Genomic DNA, 19,103 nt, shown 5'->3' with positions numbered 1-19,103 from the left:
CACGGGTTTTGTGGGCTCAGTGAGCTCTTCCCAGCTCCGCCTCGAGGCTGGGTTATTGTCTTCCATCGAGGCGCCAGGGGGGGTCACTGGCAGCGCTCGGGCTCCTCGGGCGCGGAGCAAAACCCCGTGAGGCGGCGGCGCCGCCATGTTGGGCGGCCCTCAGGGGGAGTCCGCAGCGCCTACACTTCCCATGAGGCCCCGCTCCGCCGCGGGGCGCAGTGCGGGCGGCTCCCGCCAGAGGGCGGTGCGGCGCGGGAGGGTTTGGGGGCGGGGCCGTTGCCGTGGTGACGCGGGCGCGAGGCTCCCCGGCGGCGGCGGCGATTGGCCGCGCGCGCGCGCGGGGTGCGGTGGCGTCAGGGCGTGCGCGGTGACGGTGAGGGGGGGGCGGGGGGGGGCGGCTGCGCGAGCGGGGCCGCGCGCGAGGTGAGTGAGGTCGTGAGGGACCGGGGGTGTGAGGGACAGGGGCGTGAGGGACCGGGGGTGTGAGGGACAGGGGCGTGAGGGGCTGGGGGTGTGAGGGACAGGGGTGTGAGGGGCTGGGGGTGTGAGGGACAGGGGGAGTGAGGGACAGGGGCATGAGGGACAGGGGGTGTGAGGGACTGGGGCGTGAGGGACCGGGGGTGTGAGGGACAGGGGCGTGAGGGGCTGGGGGTGTGAGGGGCTGGGGGTGTGAGGGACAGGGGCGTGAGGGGCAGGGGGAGTGAGGGACAGGGGGAGTGAGGGACAGGGGCGTGAGGGGCAGGGGCGTGAGGGGCAGGGGGAGTGAGGGACAGGGGGTGTGAGGGGCTGGGGGTGTGAGGGGCTGGGGGTGTGAGGGACAGGGGCGTGAGGGGCAGGGGGAGTGAGGGGCTGGGGGTGTGAGGGGCTGGGGGTGTGAGGGACAGGGGCGTGAGGGGCAGGGGGTGTGAGGGACAGGGGGCGTGAGGGACAGTGGGTGTGAGGGACAGGGGGCGTGAGGGACAGTGGGTGTGAGGGACAGGGGTGTGAGGGACAGGGCTTGGTGCAAAGGGGACACGGGTGTGGAGAGCTGGGGCGTGAGTGGCATCAGTGACTTCAGGCTGTATTTCTTGGGAAGTCATGGGGGACAGAGGACGATGCATGGCCCACACGGGAAGAGGCTTAGGAGGACGGTGTGTCTGTCTCCTGTGCCAGGGTGGGGTGGTGGAGGGTGCCAGGCACTGCAGGAGTTTGGGGCTGGAAGGAGGAGAAGCAAGAGGGTCAGGATGGACCCTGAGCAGAGCAGGGGCTGCTCCAGGAGGAAGGATCTGAGAGTCCTTTCTCATCCCTCATATCTGCCCATTCTGCTCCCCCCTGCCCTGATATCCCATATGAAGGACACATGTGTGGGAAGGAATCAGATGTGCTGTAGGGTCTGGACAATGCCCATCATGGTGCTGCAGAGGGGCCTGAGCTGTGGCTGCCCCATGAATCAAGAGTCCCAGGGCTGGCTGCAGTGTTGGTCTCTAAAACAGTGACCGGTGGGTTGAGGCAGCCCATGTCCTGTTTCTTGTTTCTGCTCTCCTCTCCATGCAAATCCCTCGTTGCCATCAGCAGAGTATCCTCCTCTGTACAAACATGCTCCAGGCTGAGGTGGGAGATTTCCTGATGACTTGCCATGTGTCAGCCAGGGACAGCAGGGGAAGCAACCAGGTGGGATGTGCTGGCAGGTTCCCTCCATGCCCTGCTGAGCTGGTGCAAGTGTTGCCTTGTGTGTGGTGTGATGGGCATGTCCTGGCATTTAGCTGTGAGTGGGACAAGGTGAGCTAGGCATTTAGTTTTAATTCTCAGATCTGTGGCAGCAGAGCGCTCTGGTCTGCAATGAGAGAGAGCTCAGGGTGTGATTTATGCACTCCCTGCATGTGATTCAGCCCTCGTTGACAGTGTCAAGGATAATGTTGTGTTACTGAATTGGGATGAGCTTTATTTCTGGTGGAGGTGGAGAAGGCCACCTCCTGATGTGCCAGTGGGGCTGGAATGACTTTAGTGTTGTTCTTTGTCAGAGAGATTAAAGAGAAACTTTGTCAGGATTGTTTAGAAAAACTGTCTTCCATATTGGGGAAGGGATGAGAAACCCGCTCTGCTGTGAAAGTGAAGCTCCTGAGGGCAGCTCTGTGGCCTCACTGGTGCTGGATGCACGCTTGGCAGAGCTCTGTGCTGTCCTGAGCCCCCACCTCTAAACAAGGACAATCACTGCCTTCAAGAGGATGTGGCTTTGACATCACTGATTGGGAAATCCTGATGTGATTGATGCTCCAGTGCATGGGACTCAGGTTGTATTTTTGGATCCAACACTTGTGACCTCCTCTGGATGTACCTTGATCCTGTAGGGGAACACCCTCCACACTCAGGCCACACTCAGCTTTTGAGGCTGGGAGTTAATGTTCTTTTTTCATCTCTCCTGGACAGCTGCAGCTGTCGTGTCAGACCTGGAAGGATGTGCTGCACTGGGGGTTCACTCTCAGCACAGCACTCACAGGTTACTGCTGAGCTGCCTGCCCTGGTAGGGGCTGGTGTTGTTGGTTTGTTGCTGGTTTGTTGCTGGTCCCCAGCTGCCTCATGAGTTGTCCCATCTCAAGGGCAGCAATGCAAAATGGGGCTTTTCATTGGAGTGGGAGGAGCAGATGAGTCTGGGTAATGTCAAGGAGGGTATGTGGGTGCAAATAGCATCATGTTCACAACATCTTTGTTTAATGTTTTATGTCCAGTTAGTCTGCATAACTCTCTAAAAATAGGACATATTTCCTCCAAGTCCTCTAGTTCAAAGCCTCATAAGCCATTTTTTTCCGGCATTAGTATCTTCCTTCTCTTTTGAGTCTGAAATTCATACAAGGCTAAGTTATCAGGAAAACTAAGAAGAGTGAATGAACTCTGTTGAATCCTTAAGTTTCAGCCACCCAAGAAGAAATTCATTAAAGTTGCAGGAACTTTCTGGCAGCCTCTTGAAGGTGTATTAAGCAAGCTGAGTAAACAAGCAGCCTGGTGGCCACCATAGTCCTTTTTCTAGCATCAACTTTGTGCATTGTCATAAGAGCTCAGGGTCATCAGCCTCTGGCTGCAGGTGACTTATGGCAAAGGTGACATCCATGGGGAGGGGATGGGGCTGTCTCTGCTGGGACACCCCAGGGTTTGCTCTGCCTCCTGTCTTGAGACAGATGCTGCCTGTGGCAGCAGCACCCTGGAGTCACCCTGACCCAGGGTTTCAGCGTGCAAAAGAGGGAGTGTGCGTTTAAATTTCAGAGCTGCTGCTGCTGGACCCAGCCCAGTGCTCCCAGCGGCATAAATATCTGGCCTTCAGCACAGCCGTGGAAACTTGCTGTCTGTCCTCCTGCAGATTGCTCCAGGTCTCGGCTGTCCTGGCTGTGCTGACATGGTGACCGAGCGGTGGCTTTCGGCGGCAGGCAGACAGGGACAGCTGCTCCGCAGAGGTAACCCTTCCCCTTTGCATGCGGGCCACCAACCCAGGCACTTAGCAGTGTTCCTAAAAACCTGGGGTAACTTCCAGCAAGATTGCCTTTGTCCATGAGCTTAAACTTTCTTAAATTTAATTTTAAATTTAAACTACGTGCCTTGTTTTTGTTGTGTTTCTGAATATGATCTTATGGATTATTTAGGAATACACTGTGAGGACCATGGTCTAATGCTGTTCCCCTCAGCTGGCTCTTTCTGTCAAAGCATAGTGACATAACATTTCATTATTTCAATGATGTTGATGACTGAAATTGGCTGTTGTAGAGGGAGGGCACATGAGATCCAGGACTGCATGTGGGTCACCAATCACCCAACAATCCAACACACGACCCGGCGGTGGTGCCGGTGCTGTCGGTGTCAGACAAAGCCAAGCAGGTCGTGGCAGAGGCAGGACAGGGCTTTGGAGGAGGTGGTCAGCAGGGCCATGGGCGGGCACTGTCCTGCCCACAGACCTCTGAAGTGATTCCTGGAATCAGCAGTGCCATGGCTGTCTGCATGTGGCTGTGGGTGTGTGTTTGCCTCAACACAGGTCTGAGGTGTTGAGCTGTCATGGGTTCTGTGTCAGATTAGTGCAATCGTTGCTCCACCTCTGTTCTGGTATTGAAGACAGACTTCCAAGGATCTTCACAGTGTGTTGAGAGGATTTCATAATGAGCCCATGAGGCTTTGCTGATCAGAAGAGCATTGTTGTATGGAATTGTTTTCTGGTGTTGATGGGCTCTGTCTTTCTTGTGTGAAGCCTTTTGAAAAATATGTATTTTTGTACAGTACATCTTGTTGCTCTTTGGGGACTGTTTCGTCTGTGGCTATTGAATTATGGACTGGAAATCTGCAAATGTTCTTGGAGACTGAAGGACTGGCACAAGAAGAGGCTTTTGGGCTCCTCTGAACAACAGAACCTGACACACAAATGATGTTTTAATTGGGTGAGATGATGTTACAGTGTTTATGCCTGAAAGGTTATTTGCTGTCAGAGCCCAGCCTGGCTTGCCCTGACAATGACATTTTAGATGTCAGGGGTTTTGTGGTTTGTACCAATTCTTTTGCTTAGAGCAGGAACAATCTGATAACCACAGATTTTGTCGGGCTGTGTTGCTGCTTCTCATCTTCTTCGGTGCTGCAGAGTAATCTCTGCTTTTTCCAGAAGTCTCTGTTCAGAGATGCACTACTGCAGTAATTTTGGAGACTCTGGGAAAGCCTGGACAAACAGAAGTGATTTCCATAGTGAGGACAAGTAAGATTTTTCTGTAGAACTAGTTTTATTTTTTTGTTAATTACTCTGCAATGTGCTTGCCTTGGCAGAATGCCTGGGAAATTACTTTACCAAAGCAGGGTTTAGAGAGGAACAATTGATGAATCCTTTTGGTCAAGGAGATTGTGAAGTGCATCTTCCCCAAAATGTATGTTTTGGGATGATGTTCACTGGAGCCCTGCTTGACTGCAGGAAGGGTTCAGAGCAGAACTGACTCAAGATGTAGCTTAGTTTCATTATGACTTCTTGAAATGCTTTAATATCCACAGTTTCAGTCGTACTGTCTGGAAAATGTCTGTGTTCTCCAAGGCTTAGCCAAGAGCTTGTGAACATCTGGGATCGTTTTGGTCAGGTCTATTTGGCTTTGCAAAGGGCTCTGAAATGCATGTGTATGTTGGGGTGCTTTCCTGGGGATCTCACAGAAAGGCTCTGCTCCAAGTTTAGAGTTTTGGAGGGTCTGTGGTTTGCAGGGGAATCCTGACCATGGAGGAGGAAGCGGCAGGATGAAAGCACAAGCCAGAAACACAAGAATTCATTCTGGTGCTGGGTGAAGCCAGAACCCACCTCTGGGGCTGGGTAACCCACAGCCTGGTAACCCCCAAGTTATCCAAAGTTGTTGCCATCAGGCTGCATTTCCTGATTTGCCCTGGTCTGGGAACTGGAACTTGAAATAGCAAAAACCAGAACATGCATGCTCAACCCTTAACAGATATGTGGGTTGGAGACAGGGAATGATTTTGGTGATTTGAAAGGGCAGATGAGCTGATAGGGAAGCATTTCTTTGATGGGCTGTTAAGACAGACTTTACTGTGAAACACATGCCTATCTCATTAGGACAGGCTTTGTCAGGCCTTTCCTGGCAGAGGGTGTGTGAGATGGCTTCAAAATAAGCAATGCTTTGTGCAGTCATCTTGTTGATGGGAACCTAAGCCCAAATCCCTGTCCTGCCTGACTTTTTACAAGTGTTTTTCAGTGCAACTCTTGATTTTATCCTAATGCAATCTGGGATATTTCTGAGAATGTCCAAATCAGCTTTTCACCTTAAAGTTGTTTATATGGGTTCTGCTAGAGATGTTGGCTCTTGAAAGCTGTTAACCCCATGAGGGCTGATGGTCAGAGACACACATCTCTGAAAATACCCGTGGATTGGTTCTCATGTCCGTGGGGTAGACCTTGTGTTGTGGAACTTAGGGACACGGGGATCTCTGGAAAAGGGTTGTTGGTGAGCATGAACTTGAGCCTGCTGAGCTGCCAGCAGCTGGCTGTGTGAGGAAGCAGTAGCTGTTGGCTGGCTGTGAGCTCTGTGGCTCACCCTGTACCCCCAAGACGATGCCAAAGGCATGAGGATGTTATGAAAGGTGCGAATGCTTTGCTCAAGCATTTTGTTTTCTGGGGGCCGAGGCAGAAATCCAAATGGTCAGAGCACCCTGTGAGTCTTGGCAGGATCACACTGACACGGTGGCTGCTCCTTTCCCTGCTGAAAAGGCAGGGGAATCTCTGCTGTCCAGGCAGCTATTGCTATGTGAATGTGGCCAAAAATAGTAATGAAACAGCATTCCCATCTAGTTCCCGACAGGGTGTTGTACTAGTTTGTGTGGAAAAGCAACTCTGGTGTTCTCTGGGGGTTTTCTTCTGGGGATTTTTGCAGTCAGACTGGGACCCCTCTGTTTTCCTGCTCCGTGGCTGAAGGGGAGCTGCAGCAGGCACAGCAATCTGCTCGATCCGTCTCGCTGCGCATGTCCTGGCCCTGCTGAATCATCAGAACTTGTGTCTGGGCACAATTGCTCTCTGTCAGCTGTGTCCTGGGATCAGAGTAGCATGGCTGGGGCCAGGATATTTTGCTAAAGTCTACAAAGCCAAGTAGCACTTTTCTGGGAGTCCAAGTGTAAACATAACAAAACTTACAGGCTGATGGATTTTTTTTTTCCTGGTTAGTCCATGGGATCTAAAATCTGTTGCTGCAAAAAAGAGGAGGCTTGCTATTTGTTTTGTGGGCATTTTTCTGCATCTGAGAGCACTGGCAACATAGCAATAAAACCTAGGGGCCTGCTCGATGTTTGGCTCCAGACAGAAGGCTGCATGCATGGGTGTGATCCTAAGTGACTCATTGGCCCACTGCTGCTTTTCTACCCCCATTGCTTTTCTGGGGAGCTGATTGCCCCTTCCAAAGCACGGGTGGCACTTGCTGGTGTCCCAGTGACCCTGAGACTTTGGGGAAATCGAAGCTGCGTGCTGGTGTGCACAGCACTGCCAAACTTGGCCTCACTAACCACCAGCAGTGCTCCTGTTCACAGCCACAGCTTGTTCCACTCGCCACTTTCCTGGAGTTCCATTTCAGTGCTGCTCTGAGCCTGTGCCCACTGTTTGCCTTGGGATTCTGTGAGCTCCTCCCTTACCAGCCCTGTTCTATAATTACTGATGTTCCTGAAACTGGATCCTTACACGTGTCCTGCTCAGGTTCATGAGGACAAGGGGTCCCTAAGCAAACTGACTGCCTTGGAGTACAGCCAAGAGGGCTTCAGAAGTTTGGGAAAGCATCATCTTACAGTGGCTCATTGAGTTCTAAGCCCCTCTTTAGCCTCCTCACCTTTGGGATGCTAAAGGAAAGGGGAATACTAGACAGCTTCTCTGCCATGCAAGTGCCAGGTTTGCAGTGTGATTCCAAACCATTGCCACAGTTTCACAGCCACCTCTGCAGCGCCCCGGGCTGTGGGGGAATGATCCTCTCTCCTTGCCAGACTTAATGATCTTCTCAGATAGCAGCACTTCTGTGCCATTTCAAGCGCTGAGAAGCCCCAGTGGTGTCACCTTTCCAGTACCTGCTTGTTTCCTGGCTGCTGTCCTTGTTCCGATGGGTCAGACCAACGTGCCCTCCTGGCCATAGATACTTGGGGCTGTCCTGAGTTGACCACTAAACACAAATACCAATCAGTAGCTGGCAGAATGAGATGTGCCAGTTTATTTCCTGAAAGTCATCCTGGAAATGCCTTGTACAGGAATGTAAAACAGGAGAAGATGGTCACAAGCAGTGCAGGGAGCTGACCTGGGGCTGAGCAGGCCAGACCTGCGAGTGTGACTGCAAACAGGTGTCAAAATTTGTGATACAGGAATAAACAATGACACTTGGCACTGATCTATTGCTCTGCACTTCCAAAAATGCCATCTCCATGAGCTAATGCAGCCAGGGAATGATCAGGAAGGAAGCACTGTAAAAGTCCTCGTTTCTTTGTGATGGGTTTTGGTTTTGGTTGGGTTTTTTTTATAGTCAAAAAATGGAAATAGGGGACCTGACCAGATTTGCTGAAGGTCATGGAGCAGCACTTCAATTACGAGCTAAGAACTGTGCAGCTTTTCCTTGCCTGCCCTGCTGCTGCCCTTCAGCCACGAGCCTGATGAGGGCAGGGAGTCCCTTTGCTGGGAAGCTGTTGAGGGATGATTTTTCAGTCTTCCCAATCTGCCATCTCAAGATTTTGGAGCACATCCCATGCATGCTTTCTGCTGAAGCCAGGGACGGCTGCAACTCCTGGAGAAGAGCAGCCGAGCAGACCTTGCTTTGTGCATGGCTGAGAATTCAGTGCCCAAAGTCTGCTATTTTTCTGTGTCTGCAATACCTCTTACACTCTGAACAAAGCCAGCAGCAAGTTCCTTTTGGAGCAAAATGTCATGACCTGGTTTTGGGGACAGCATCAATCATGGTACAAAAAGAGAAGAATCCAGCAAGTTTCGTAACCTTTTTAATGAGCTGGCTATTTCTCCCCGTCAGTGCCCAGGAAGTGGGTGAGTTGAAACGTGCAATAGATGCGTGATTCATTTTGGCAAGCCAGGCTGCTCAAGGCAGCTGAGGGAATCTCCTGCACCCTGTGTCACAAGTCCCACAGTAATTAGCAGCAGCTAATGGTCATGGCAGCTCTGGCAGCACCCCTCTGCTTAATGAGCCCAGCTCACTCTTGGAGGAGCACAGGTGGTCCACACCGAGCAGCCTTGGAGAAAGAATCACAGGACTGGGCTCTGGGGCATGGTACAGCATCTGATGCTTCAAGGGGAAAAATCTGTCCCAGAACATCCACCCTGGTCAGTGCTGTGTGGGAAGGCTCTTCCTTGCTAGCTGTAGTAGTTTATTTTTGTGTGTAGCCTGCCTTGAGGCCAAGACTTTGAGTAAGGAAGGAAACACGCAGCTACTAAGTGTTACTGAGATCTCATTGGCTAATAGGGGGGTATGCTGATCTTCCAGGAGCAAACATAAACATGTTTTCAGTGTTTGTCTCTCATGTCTTGTACTCTCAGTTACCTTTCCTGTATTGCAGCATCTGCTTAGCTCTTATTTGGCTTTTATTAGTAGTAGCTGACAAGTAGGAGGAGGAACAGAAACTGGTACTTGATCAGCAAATCTTGGAAGCAGTGACACAACCTAAGGAAGTCTGCAAAAGGTGGTCAACAAGCAGCAATCACATCTCTTTTGTGGATTCAAGTCAGTTTTCAACTGTGGATTCAAATGTGCTGCACATCACAGTGCTCAGTTCTCATTTCACCCCTTATGTTTCTTTTGGCTTTGAATTTGATGAATTTTCTTGTCCAGAGGTATAAACACAAGTGAGGAGTGCTCCCATGATATATTGGTTTTCCTTTATGACCTCCTTTATAGTACAGTTGTATTGAACAACTGCTTTGAGCAGATCAACTCTGTGACTTGATTCTTGGGAGGTTTGGACCTTTCTTTGGTGCTTTGCTTTGCATGGAAACTCTGAGCTTGGTTCCAGGGTCTGTGTGCTAATCAGCAGGATTGGCTGCCAGGGGAACTGCCAGGCCACAGGGACACAAGCTGTTGGTTGATGATCTGGAGGCTTGGATCTTGGTCAGCTCTGGAGAAGTACTACCTTCTTGCAGGGAATCCACACTGAAGATTTATCTCCTTTTAACTTTTATTCCTGTTTTTTTCCTCTCCTGGTTGTGCCACGTCTCTCTCCCTGTTCCCACTGATGGTTTAGCTTGGCGTAGATGCCAGCTTCTAGGAAAGACAAACCTGTTGCCCAAGCTGTTTGCAGCCAGCAGGCATCAGCCCAAGCCCAGAGCCAGCAAACAAACCCTCCCTGCACCAGCTGCAGAGGAAGCTGCTGGCTCAGCCAGGGTTACCAAAGCTCCTTGGAACAGGCATTGAGGCAAGGGCACAGTGAGTCATGAGATGCTTGTGCTCTTGCTCATTCCCATCCTGTGGGAAGAGGAAGGGAAACAACTTTGCTAGATTCTCTGGATATGCTTAGGAAGAAATTCACAGTCTCCATCCTTGTTTCCATCAGTGTCCTGTGACAGCTGCCAAACGGAAAAAGGGGTGGGTGTCTAGGGTAGGCAGGAGTCTCTACCCATCTTCCTGCAGCTTGAAGCTTGTGTGCTGTGCTCTGGCACAGGAGTCAGCCAAGAGGAGGAGACCAAGTTATCCCTTCTCCTGCTCTGGCACCTTGGCCACTGAGTGTAGAGGTACCAAATGGCTGGAGAGGTCCAGGGGTGGAGATGGGCCCTTTGGCTGTCCTTTGTTGTCCCAGTGATGTCCCACAAAGATTCTGGGCTGTGGTGCTGGCAGGGCAGGTCCCTCCTTGTGCTCACACAGAGAGAGTTTGGACAAACTCTGGAGAGCTCGAGCTTCCCAGGCCCCCCTGTTCCCCCTGAAGGGGTTGCAGGGGAACAGAGGGGAGCATGTGAATCCTTGGTGAATCTCCACAGTCTCTGCCTGCTACCCCAGTGCCCTATCTGGCATGGGGACAAGGGCTGAGGTCCCTCTCCTGCCGGGGGCTCTGGTCCTCAAAGGGTGGCATAGGCCTGGCCATGCCCAGCCCTTTACCCAAGGCTGCCTTGGCCTTTCATCTGCCAGAGGCAGGGGCTGCGGCCTCCCGTGTCAGATCAATCCGTTTTTCCAGTCCTCTCCCTCTATCCCAGTTGTTTAGAAAATGGGAAGGGCTGAGGGAGAGGCAGGTGTGCAAAGAGTTCCCACAGCTTCCCTCTGCTCAGGCCCCTGAACTCTTGGCCTGCAAGGAGATGTACAAACAATACATTCGGAGCCTTTTGGTAAAAGCTTTTCTCTCTCTGGCTCTCTAGCCACTCTCAAAGGGTGGGATTCACATCCATATCCTTTCTGTAACACCTTTCTACATGTGAGGCCCGTGGAGCTATCTGTCTATGTCTCATCCTCTGCTTTCCTCCTCCTCACACCCATCCAAGACGGACTCCATGCACAGTTTTGGAGTTGCTTTTTTGGGTTTTGAGGAGCAAACTGCATGCCAAAAACTCACTGCCTCCCTGGGAGCAAATGGCCCTGAGTAGAGCCAGTAGATGGAGGACAGCATATCAGGGATGTGCCCACATTATTCCAACATGTCCCATGAGACATCTGGGGCAAAGCAGAGAGCTCTGTCTGCAGTGGGTTTATAGCAAGGGGCTTGTGCTGGATACCAGGGACAAAGAGAATCTAATGAGCTGCTCATTAAGCTGCTGCAGGATGGATTTTCCACTGTAGACAAGCTTCTCCTGCCACAAGCTTCTCCCACTAACTGCTCTTCCAGGCAAAAGTGTTTCCCTGATGTTTGTGTGATCATTTATATATAACCCTGAAAACAGTGAAGTTCATTACCCTCCATCTCCAATGAATAAGTTTTCCTGCCTGTCTGCCATGTCCCACTGTGTGGGATGTGTGAGCAGAGGCCAAGGATAACACTGCCCTTCAATGGTCCCTCAGTGCTCGTGTGGAGGCACGGGAAGGGAGCACCCCCCTGCCTGCTCCTGCTGCCAAGGAGCACAGGGCAGTGTGCTCACTGTTGCCACTAATATACCTCACCTGGAAGCAAAGCCACCTGTCCTGCAGTCTGAATTCCCAATGTGGAGGAGAAAAATAAAGCCCCCTCAGCCACAGGAGACCCAGGCTCTGGTAGGGCACCAGCTCCAGGGATGACTTGTGTCCTGACTTTGTGAGGTGTCTGTGTTCACCCTCCCACCTGCAGGTTTTGTTTTCTCCCTGAGCTGCTTCCTTGCTCTTTCAGGGAGCTCTGACCTTGATGTCTTTCCAGCAATCCAAGGAGTTGGCTGCAGCTCAAATCTGAAGTGCCAGGTGTGAGGGTCTTCTCTAGAAAGGCAAACAAATCCAGGGAGTCCTGGGTCACTGCTGCCCTTCCCCAGCAAGCCCTGAGTTGTGCTGTGGGCTTGGGCATGGGGCATGGACCATCCCAGAGCTTGGGGTTGCCCTTATACAAGGCCCCTGCAATATCCTGCATTAGTTTAATTTGGGTCTGCAAATTGAGGCTCTCTTGGTTGAACCTGGATTTCAGTGGCTTTCCTGATGGGTATTTCTCCACTTAAAAATAACTCTCTTAAGGAAGTGGATGGAACTTTACATAAGATGGGCTTGAGATATTAATTATTCAAGGAAGAGTCAGTTTAGGAATCAGGATCCAGCATGGCTGGGAGGGAGGTGGGATTGTGGGCTCTTTGGGATGGAGTAAGGCAAACAAGGAGCGGAAGTGTGTGGGGGAGGACGGGGCCGTTCCTCCCACAGGAAACCCGGGATTAAGACACTGGTTGGATTGTGTGGCTGTTGGGATTGCACTGCTGGACCCCGTGGCTGAGCACGGCCGGCAGCTGCGCAGAGCAACAGCAACACGTTCAACCCTGCTCTTGGCAGAGGAGCCAAGTGAAAACAAACACAGAGGCTGTAACTGGCAGCACTCTGACAGGAAGGAGTGCGAGTGCAGGGCCGACAGGAAGCCATCAGTCTTGCAGATGGCTTGCATGGGCCAGGGACTTTTAGCCACTGCCTGCTGCTGCACTGAGCTCTGCTCCCCCAGTATCTTCCACCCATGGGCACAGTGTGTCCTAATCAGCTGCTGCTCCCAATCCAGGCTCTGCCATGGCTGGGCAGGGACAGAGGGTGAAACCAGCCCTACTTTGATCCTTCTGGAGGTGTTGGCTCTATCAGAGCCTGGCCCTGCCTGCATCACATAGGTCACTGTCAGCTCTGGGGGACGTTATCTGGGGCAGCATTTCTGCTATGGGACTTGTAAGTTGGGGACCCTTGATCCCTGGGTGGCATCTGGGCTGATTTGTGGTCTGCTAGGCTTTAAAAACAATTCTGTGAGCTTTTGCTTCCTTGAGTCCTACAGAATGTTTATTCCACAGTGCAAAGGGATCTTTAAATGGGCCCTGCTCTGCATGTCTCACTGGCTGAGGAGCAAGCACAGAGCAGGACTGGTGTGGTTGGTGACACTGCCCTGCTGCTGAGCTCCTCCGTGCAGGCACTCAGTGGCCTCTCTCCATGTCCTGCAGGCTAGCAGGAACAGCCTGGTGGGGTCCATCTTGGATAGACGCGGATGATGCCAGAGCTATGACAGGGATTGCAGTCTTGGCACTGAGGGGTGATCAATTATGGAACAACTACAGGAGGAAGTACCTGAGGTCAAGGAAGAGGAAGAGGAAGAGGCAGTGATGGTGGCAAGTGGAGCCTCAGACCCAACTGGAGGACCAGACAGCTCGCTGCCTTCAAGCAGCTACACAGGTGAGTGGAGCCACAGGATCTCATCCTGTGGAACATCTAGTTGCCCACAGCCTCCAGGCAGCATGCTCACCTGCAAGGACAGAGGATCTGTCCCTGAATGGAGTTCAGCTGAACTGAACATTTCACATTTATTTATGAAATAATGCTCCAGGTTATGGAGAGGCTTATTTCTTCCTCTGAGGTCACTGCACATCCATTGGCAACGGGTTTTGGAGTGGAAATTATAAGGACAGGCAGGAAACATTGTGCTTCAGAGCAAGGGGCCTCCCAGGGTGCTTGGGAATGCTTCCTTGGACACTTCCTGGGGTTCTCAGAGCAAAGTGATTGTAGGAGGTGGGAGAGATGGTTTGTAGATGCAGAAAAGCCTCCTCCAGAGCCCTTGATGTTCCAGCTGGGATGTCCTGTGCCAGCAGCCAGCCAACAAGGGATTATAAAATCTGCTGGTTGGAGTTTCATTGCCAGGACATGAATGCCAGAGGGAAGAAAGGAGCATTGATGTGGAGTCTGAGCTGCTGGGGCATTCTTGACTCTGTTCATGGCATTTGCCCGCAGCCAGTGCCAGATTCCAGATGTGATACCAGGGGCAGGCAGGACAGGGCTGGAAGTTCCTCCTCAGCCACGGCAGGAGCTGGGCCTGTGGCTGTGACACAGAAGGACGTGTCCTTGTGTGCGTTTGCAGACCTGTCACAGAGCTCCTCTCCCTCGCTGTCGGACCAGCTGCAGATGGGCTGCGAGGAGGCGGCGCTGGGAGCGCTGAACGTGGAGTGCAGGGTCTGCGGAGACAAAGCCTCGGGCTTCCACTACGGCGTGCACGCCTGCGAGGGCTGCAAGGTGAGTCCCAGGGACAGCTGGGTTCTGCAGCACCAGCTGGGCTTAGATCCCAGCGACTGGGCTGCCTCCTCACACAAGCAGATTTGCAACAGAACAGGGATTTGGGATTGATTGTAAAAAACCTCAACCTGTCTAGAATGGGGCAAGCATAGGCAGGCAACAAATGCTGCCCTGGGAAGGGGACTGAGACCTGTATGGCCCAAACCTTGCATTGTCATGCTTTGCTTTGTAAGGCAAATCCATCTGTCCCCAAAGAGACCCTGATTTTGCTTTTAAAAATAGCTTCTGTGCTGCAAATCAGCAGTGAGCTGTGTATTTATCTCCCTGGGATCACTGGCTGCAGCTTGGATGTTCCTCTGGAATTCTTTCCCCTGCAGCAGATCCAGCAGATTGCGTTAGCAGCCCAGGTCCTGCCAGACATTCCTGCAGGCTGGGGTTGGCCCATGGCTTGTTCCTCCATCCCTTTCTGTGGGCTGCTGACACAGTCACAGCACCAGGCATGGGGTGCCCTCACACCTCTTCCTCTGCAGCCCCTTTCTGCCACTACATGGGATAGAGACCCTGCTTGCATCACAGAAACCCAGGGCTCCCCCTCCTGAACCTCCCTGAAGCTCCTGGGGATAACAAACCAGTCTGGTCCCAAACCATAGGCCCTGCTGCTCCATGTCTCCCTGCTCCCTGCCTGCAGGGTTTCTTCCGCCGGACGATCCGCATGAAGCTGGAGTACGAGAAGTGTGAGAGGAGCTGCAAGATACAGAAGAAGAACAGAAACAAGTGCCAGTACTGCCGCTTCCAGAAATGCCTCTCACTGGGCATGTCACACAATGGTGAGTGTCACTGCTGCCCACAGGCCTGGACAGCTGGGTGGCACAGGGCCAGCTGCCCTGCTGTGAAGGGTGCCCATAGCCTCCTGTGCTTTAGTCCATGGCTCTTCTTGCTAGGTGATCTTTCAAATCTAGTGCTTCAAGCATTTGACTCCTCTTCCCCTTTTTCTGTATGAGAAAGGGCTGTTCATTCCCACCATGAAGTGCAGCTGCTGGCATGTGGTTGTCCCTTATGTACTGGCCCCGAGGGAGCTGGACACACAAATTGTTCTGTGCTGGGACTTTTAGATTTCATGTGTGAGAATCTCAGACCCAGACAAGCAAAGGTGTTTATGTGAGAAGCAGGGTTTGAGCAAGAGCCCAGAGGAATGGGATGGGATTCTGCTGTGAGGAAACAGCAGTGGATGTTTCATGAAGGTGTTAGTGCTGAAAGAACTGCAGCCTCGAGAAGCATTGTGTTATATAGCTGCAGGTGTTCTCCAGCAGACCTGTCTGTCTGCAGTGGCAGAACAAACTGCTGCCTCTCTGGATGCATCTCCTAGGGTTCCCCTGCTGTCCTGACCCCCAGTTTTGCCCCCCAGCCATCCGCTTCGGGCGCATGCCAGAGGCAGAGAAGAGGAAGCTGGTGGCAGGGCTGACAGCAAGTGAGATCAGCTGCCAGAACCCACAGGTGGCTGACCTGAAAGCTTTCTCCAAGCACATCTACAACGCCTACCTGAAGAATTTCAACATGACCAAAAAGAAGGCAAGAGGTATTCTGACCGGCAAGGCCAGCAGCACCCCAGTAAGTTCCCTCCCAGGGCAGGTGGGGTTGGCCATGGCCAGCATGGGGGACTGTTCTCTGGGAGATGGTTCACATCTCCCTGCTGCCATAGCTGTTCCCCATGCACCATTTTCACCTGGGCTCTGCATGTCCTGCCCCTTGCTGGGAGAAACCCCATTGCTCTGCACACTTGTGCTGTGGTGGGTGGGTGCAGATTAGCTGGGCACTGTCAGCCCCAGAGGCAGGGCACAGCACAGGGACAGGCAGACAAACGTGACTGTCCTGAGCAGAGCTGGCACCTCGAGTCCCCGCAGCAGACTCCTAACTTGCTTCTTGTTCAAGCAGCCTTTCGTGATCCATGACATGGACACCTTGTGGCAGGCAGAGAAGGGGCTGGTGTGGAAGCAGCTGGTGAACGGCATCCCCCCCTACAAGGAGATCGGGGTGCACGTCTTCTACCGCTGCCAGTGCACCACGGTGGAGACCGTGCGGGAGCTCACCGAGTTCGCCAAGAGCATCCCCAGCTTCGTAGGCCTCTACCTGAACGACCAAGTGACTCTGCTCAAGTACGGGGTGCACGAGGCCATCTTCGCCATGCTGGCCTCCATCATGAACAAGGATGGGCTGCTGGTGGCCAACGGGAACGGCTTTGTGACCCGCGAGTTCCTGCGCAGCCTGCGCAAGCCCTTCAATGAGATCATGGAGCCCAAATTTGAGTTTGCTGTGAAGTTCAACGCGCTGGAGCTGGATGACAGTGACCTGTCCCTGTTTGTGGCTGCCATCATCCTGTGTGGAGGTGAGCGGGTGCCCTCGGCCGTGCCGAGGTCAGGAAGAGTCTTCCCTAGTTAGAGGTGGCTCAGAGGGGGCTAGGGGAGCTGAGCTGCAGCTGGGCTTGAGGTCAGCCAGGGATGTCTCGGGCATGAGAGAAGAACTGAACACTTCCAAAACCAAAGCTTCTCTGTGGAGGGGATGCCTGGCAAGCTTGGACCAACAGCAAGGAATGTAGAAGTGGCATCTCCTTTCTCATGTGCTGCTGTGGGATACATTGTCCAAGGGCACACTTCTCCCCTTTCTAGCTGATGAGGTTAGAGTCACAGTGGGTGGGTTACAGTCCCTGGCTCCCTTTCCCCAGGAGCAGTGTGTACTTTGGAGAGCTGCACCATGACCCTGCAGCTACCATGCTTCCTCTCCACAGACCGCCCTGGCCTGATGAACGTGAAGCAGGTGGAGGAGATCCAAGACAACATCCTGCGAGCGCTGGAGTTCCACCTGCAGTCCAACCACCCGGATGCCCAGTACCTCTTCCCCAAGCTGCTGCAGAAGATGGCTGATCTGCGACAGCTGGTGACAGAGCACGCCCAGCTGGTGCAGAAGATCAAGAAGACAGAGACAGAGACATCTCTGCACCCACTTCTACAGGAGATCTACAAGGACATGTACTAAGGACCTGTTATTTATGAGAATGAAGCCATGGATTCCCATCAAGACTCTTTGTACAGAAACAAAGAAAACCCTTCCCAGTGTCTTCCATTTCTCCTACTGGAAACTCTTTTCTATGTGACCCTGACATACGGTACGTAGGGCAAGATGCTGTCAGGATTTGCAGGTGCCTCCTGCTCGGCCAGGGCTTCCGTTAACACACACTAACAAATCTGCAACGCTGCTGTTCCCGTTCCTTGGCCAGCTCCAGCTGCTCCCGGAGTGGAGCAGCCACCCAGTTTACGTGGCTCAGGCAGCAAGGTCACTGTGGCACCTTGGGTCCCCAGGGTGGGGAGCCCTGGTCCTTAGGAGGACCAAGGGGGTGCAGGGGCCAGTGGGGCTGACAGCAGCACTTACAGGTGTCTGTATTCTTTTGTTTGTTTGCACTCCAAGGACATGGTCCTGAGCCGTGAAGTCTGGGACAGTGTGATGAAAGGATGTTTCTGTCTTTCCCAAAGAAAAGCTCTGGAGTATTTGAACACGGGTAGGGCTGTCCCAGGAGAGACCCTCAGCTGCAGCCCCCACTGTGCTCTGCAGTGTGTTCCTGTCTCCCCGTGGGAATGTGTGAACTCTGCCTTCCTGGGTGCTGTGTGGGAGCCTTTGCTCCTGGCACCCTCGTTCCGTAGGGAACATGTCCCTTGGCACCTCAGTAGAAGAGAGGCTGGGATGGGGAAGTAGGAATGAAAGGATTTGACTCCTTAAAATTCACCTTCAGAGCAGAGGCATGGAATCCGTGGCTTCCACAGGCTGCTCTGCACAGACATGGGTTACAAAAAAGGTGTGTGGAGGGTCAGAGGCCTTGAGCTGGTCAGGGTTTGGTGTCCTGCCTCAGTTTCCCCTCTGTGAAAGGGACCTGGATTGTCACATGCTGTCTGCTTAGAGCAGGAGCACCAGGATCTGTTAGTGCATTGGTTGCAGAGCTTTGCAGGGGTAAATGCCAAGGATTTATAAACAGGGAGGGGGGTGGTTGGGATGCTCACAATGAGCAGGAGCTTCCCAGTGAGCGTGGCTGTGTCAGGGAAGCTGCCAGTCCACCTCTGCCACTGTTCCCAAGACTGGAACAGCTCCAGGCTTAGAGGTCTGCCTGATCCCAGCACCATTCTGGGACTTTACCTCACAACTTCTCACAGCTGTAGTGAAACACCACGGTGCTGCCTGGGCCAGGCAGACCCCTGGTGTGGGGGCTGTGTCCCCTGGGCTTTGGGCAGGGGGAGGATGAACCTGAGAATGGCTCAGTTTCCCTTTCAGGATAATGGTGTCTCACCTAAGAAGCAACACTTCTCTGTCTGCAGCTCCTAGTCCCTTCTGTCCTGAGCAGCCTTATTAAAATACTGATATTCCCTAGGAGGGGTTGTGGGAGCAAATTATTCGGTTTTATTTTACTTTCCTCTTCTTCAGGGTAGCAGATTTCCCTGGTGCAATAATTCCTTTAAAACCCAAAGGGGAAGAGCACTAGGCTTTCCCTCCCTATCACAGGGCTGGTTGGTCCCAAACCTCCCCCTGCTGCCACACTCCTCAGTTTGCCGTGCCTCAGTTTCCCTGCCCAGCCCTCCCCTCCCTACCTCGAAGGGGTATTGGGAATCACCGTTTCTGAAGCACTTTGAAGCCCTCTGGGGGAAGGCACTGGAGACATGAGTGTGCTGGTGGGAGCCCAGGGATTTGTCCTTCCCAAAATCCCGGTGGCGTTCCCACCTCGGTCGCAATGCAGGACTCGTGCCCATCACCTGGGAAACTTTTTGCTCTTCCTTCCTCAACAGTATAACAACCCTCAAACTGAAATGTATATTTTTGCTAGAAGTACAAACCTCCAAGTGTTTTTAATAATATAAATAGTGTCCACAGACTGACTTGACTTTAAATAAATCTGAACTAAATATTTAAGAACCTTTTAGCGTCCAGCCTATCTTTATGGGCTTTCTCTCAGCACCTGGAGACAGCTGTCGGTGGGAGGAT

General features: G+C 52.7%; 1 protein-coding gene across 10 annotated transcripts; it reads left to right on the top strand.

The window, feature by feature from the left end:
- Positions 1 to 302: 302 nt before the first annotated feature.
- PPARD (peroxisome proliferator activated receptor delta) lies at positions 303 to 19,034 on the top strand. 10 transcript variants are annotated; one of them, XM_085561139.1, is made up of 8 exons: positions 303 to 373; positions 3,332 to 3,425; positions 13,025 to 13,253; positions 13,933 to 14,084; positions 14,773 to 14,911; positions 15,490 to 15,692; positions 16,017 to 16,467; positions 16,867 to 19,034. In XM_085561139.1, exons 3-8 carry the CDS (start codon positions 13,124 to 13,126, stop codon positions 17,112 to 17,114), a joined length of 1,323 nt encoding a protein of 440 aa, XP_085417265.1. In that variant the 5' UTR covers positions 303 to 373; positions 3,332 to 3,425; positions 13,025 to 13,123; the 3' UTR covers positions 17,115 to 19,034. The 10 variants fall into 10 exon arrangements, with proteins under 10 accessions (XP_085417265.1, XP_077645208.1, XP_085417263.1 ...); XM_085561142.1 differs by having other exon boundaries at positions 343 to 423; positions 13,139 to 13,253; XM_085561141.1 differs by having other exon boundaries at positions 343 to 423; positions 13,139 to 13,253; positions 16,014 to 16,467.
- Positions 19,035 to 19,103: the final 69 nt, after the last annotated feature.

Source organism: Lonchura striata, chromosome 26 (assembly GCF_050655825.1).
Source record: "Lonchura striata isolate lonStrDom1 chromosome 26, ASM5065582v1, whole genome shotgun sequence".
Lineage (NCBI taxonomy): Eukaryota > Metazoa > Chordata > Aves > Passeriformes > Estrildidae > Lonchura > Lonchura striata.
Note: the sequence above shows the minus strand (reverse complement) of the source record. Positions and strands in the feature narration are given on the sequence as shown.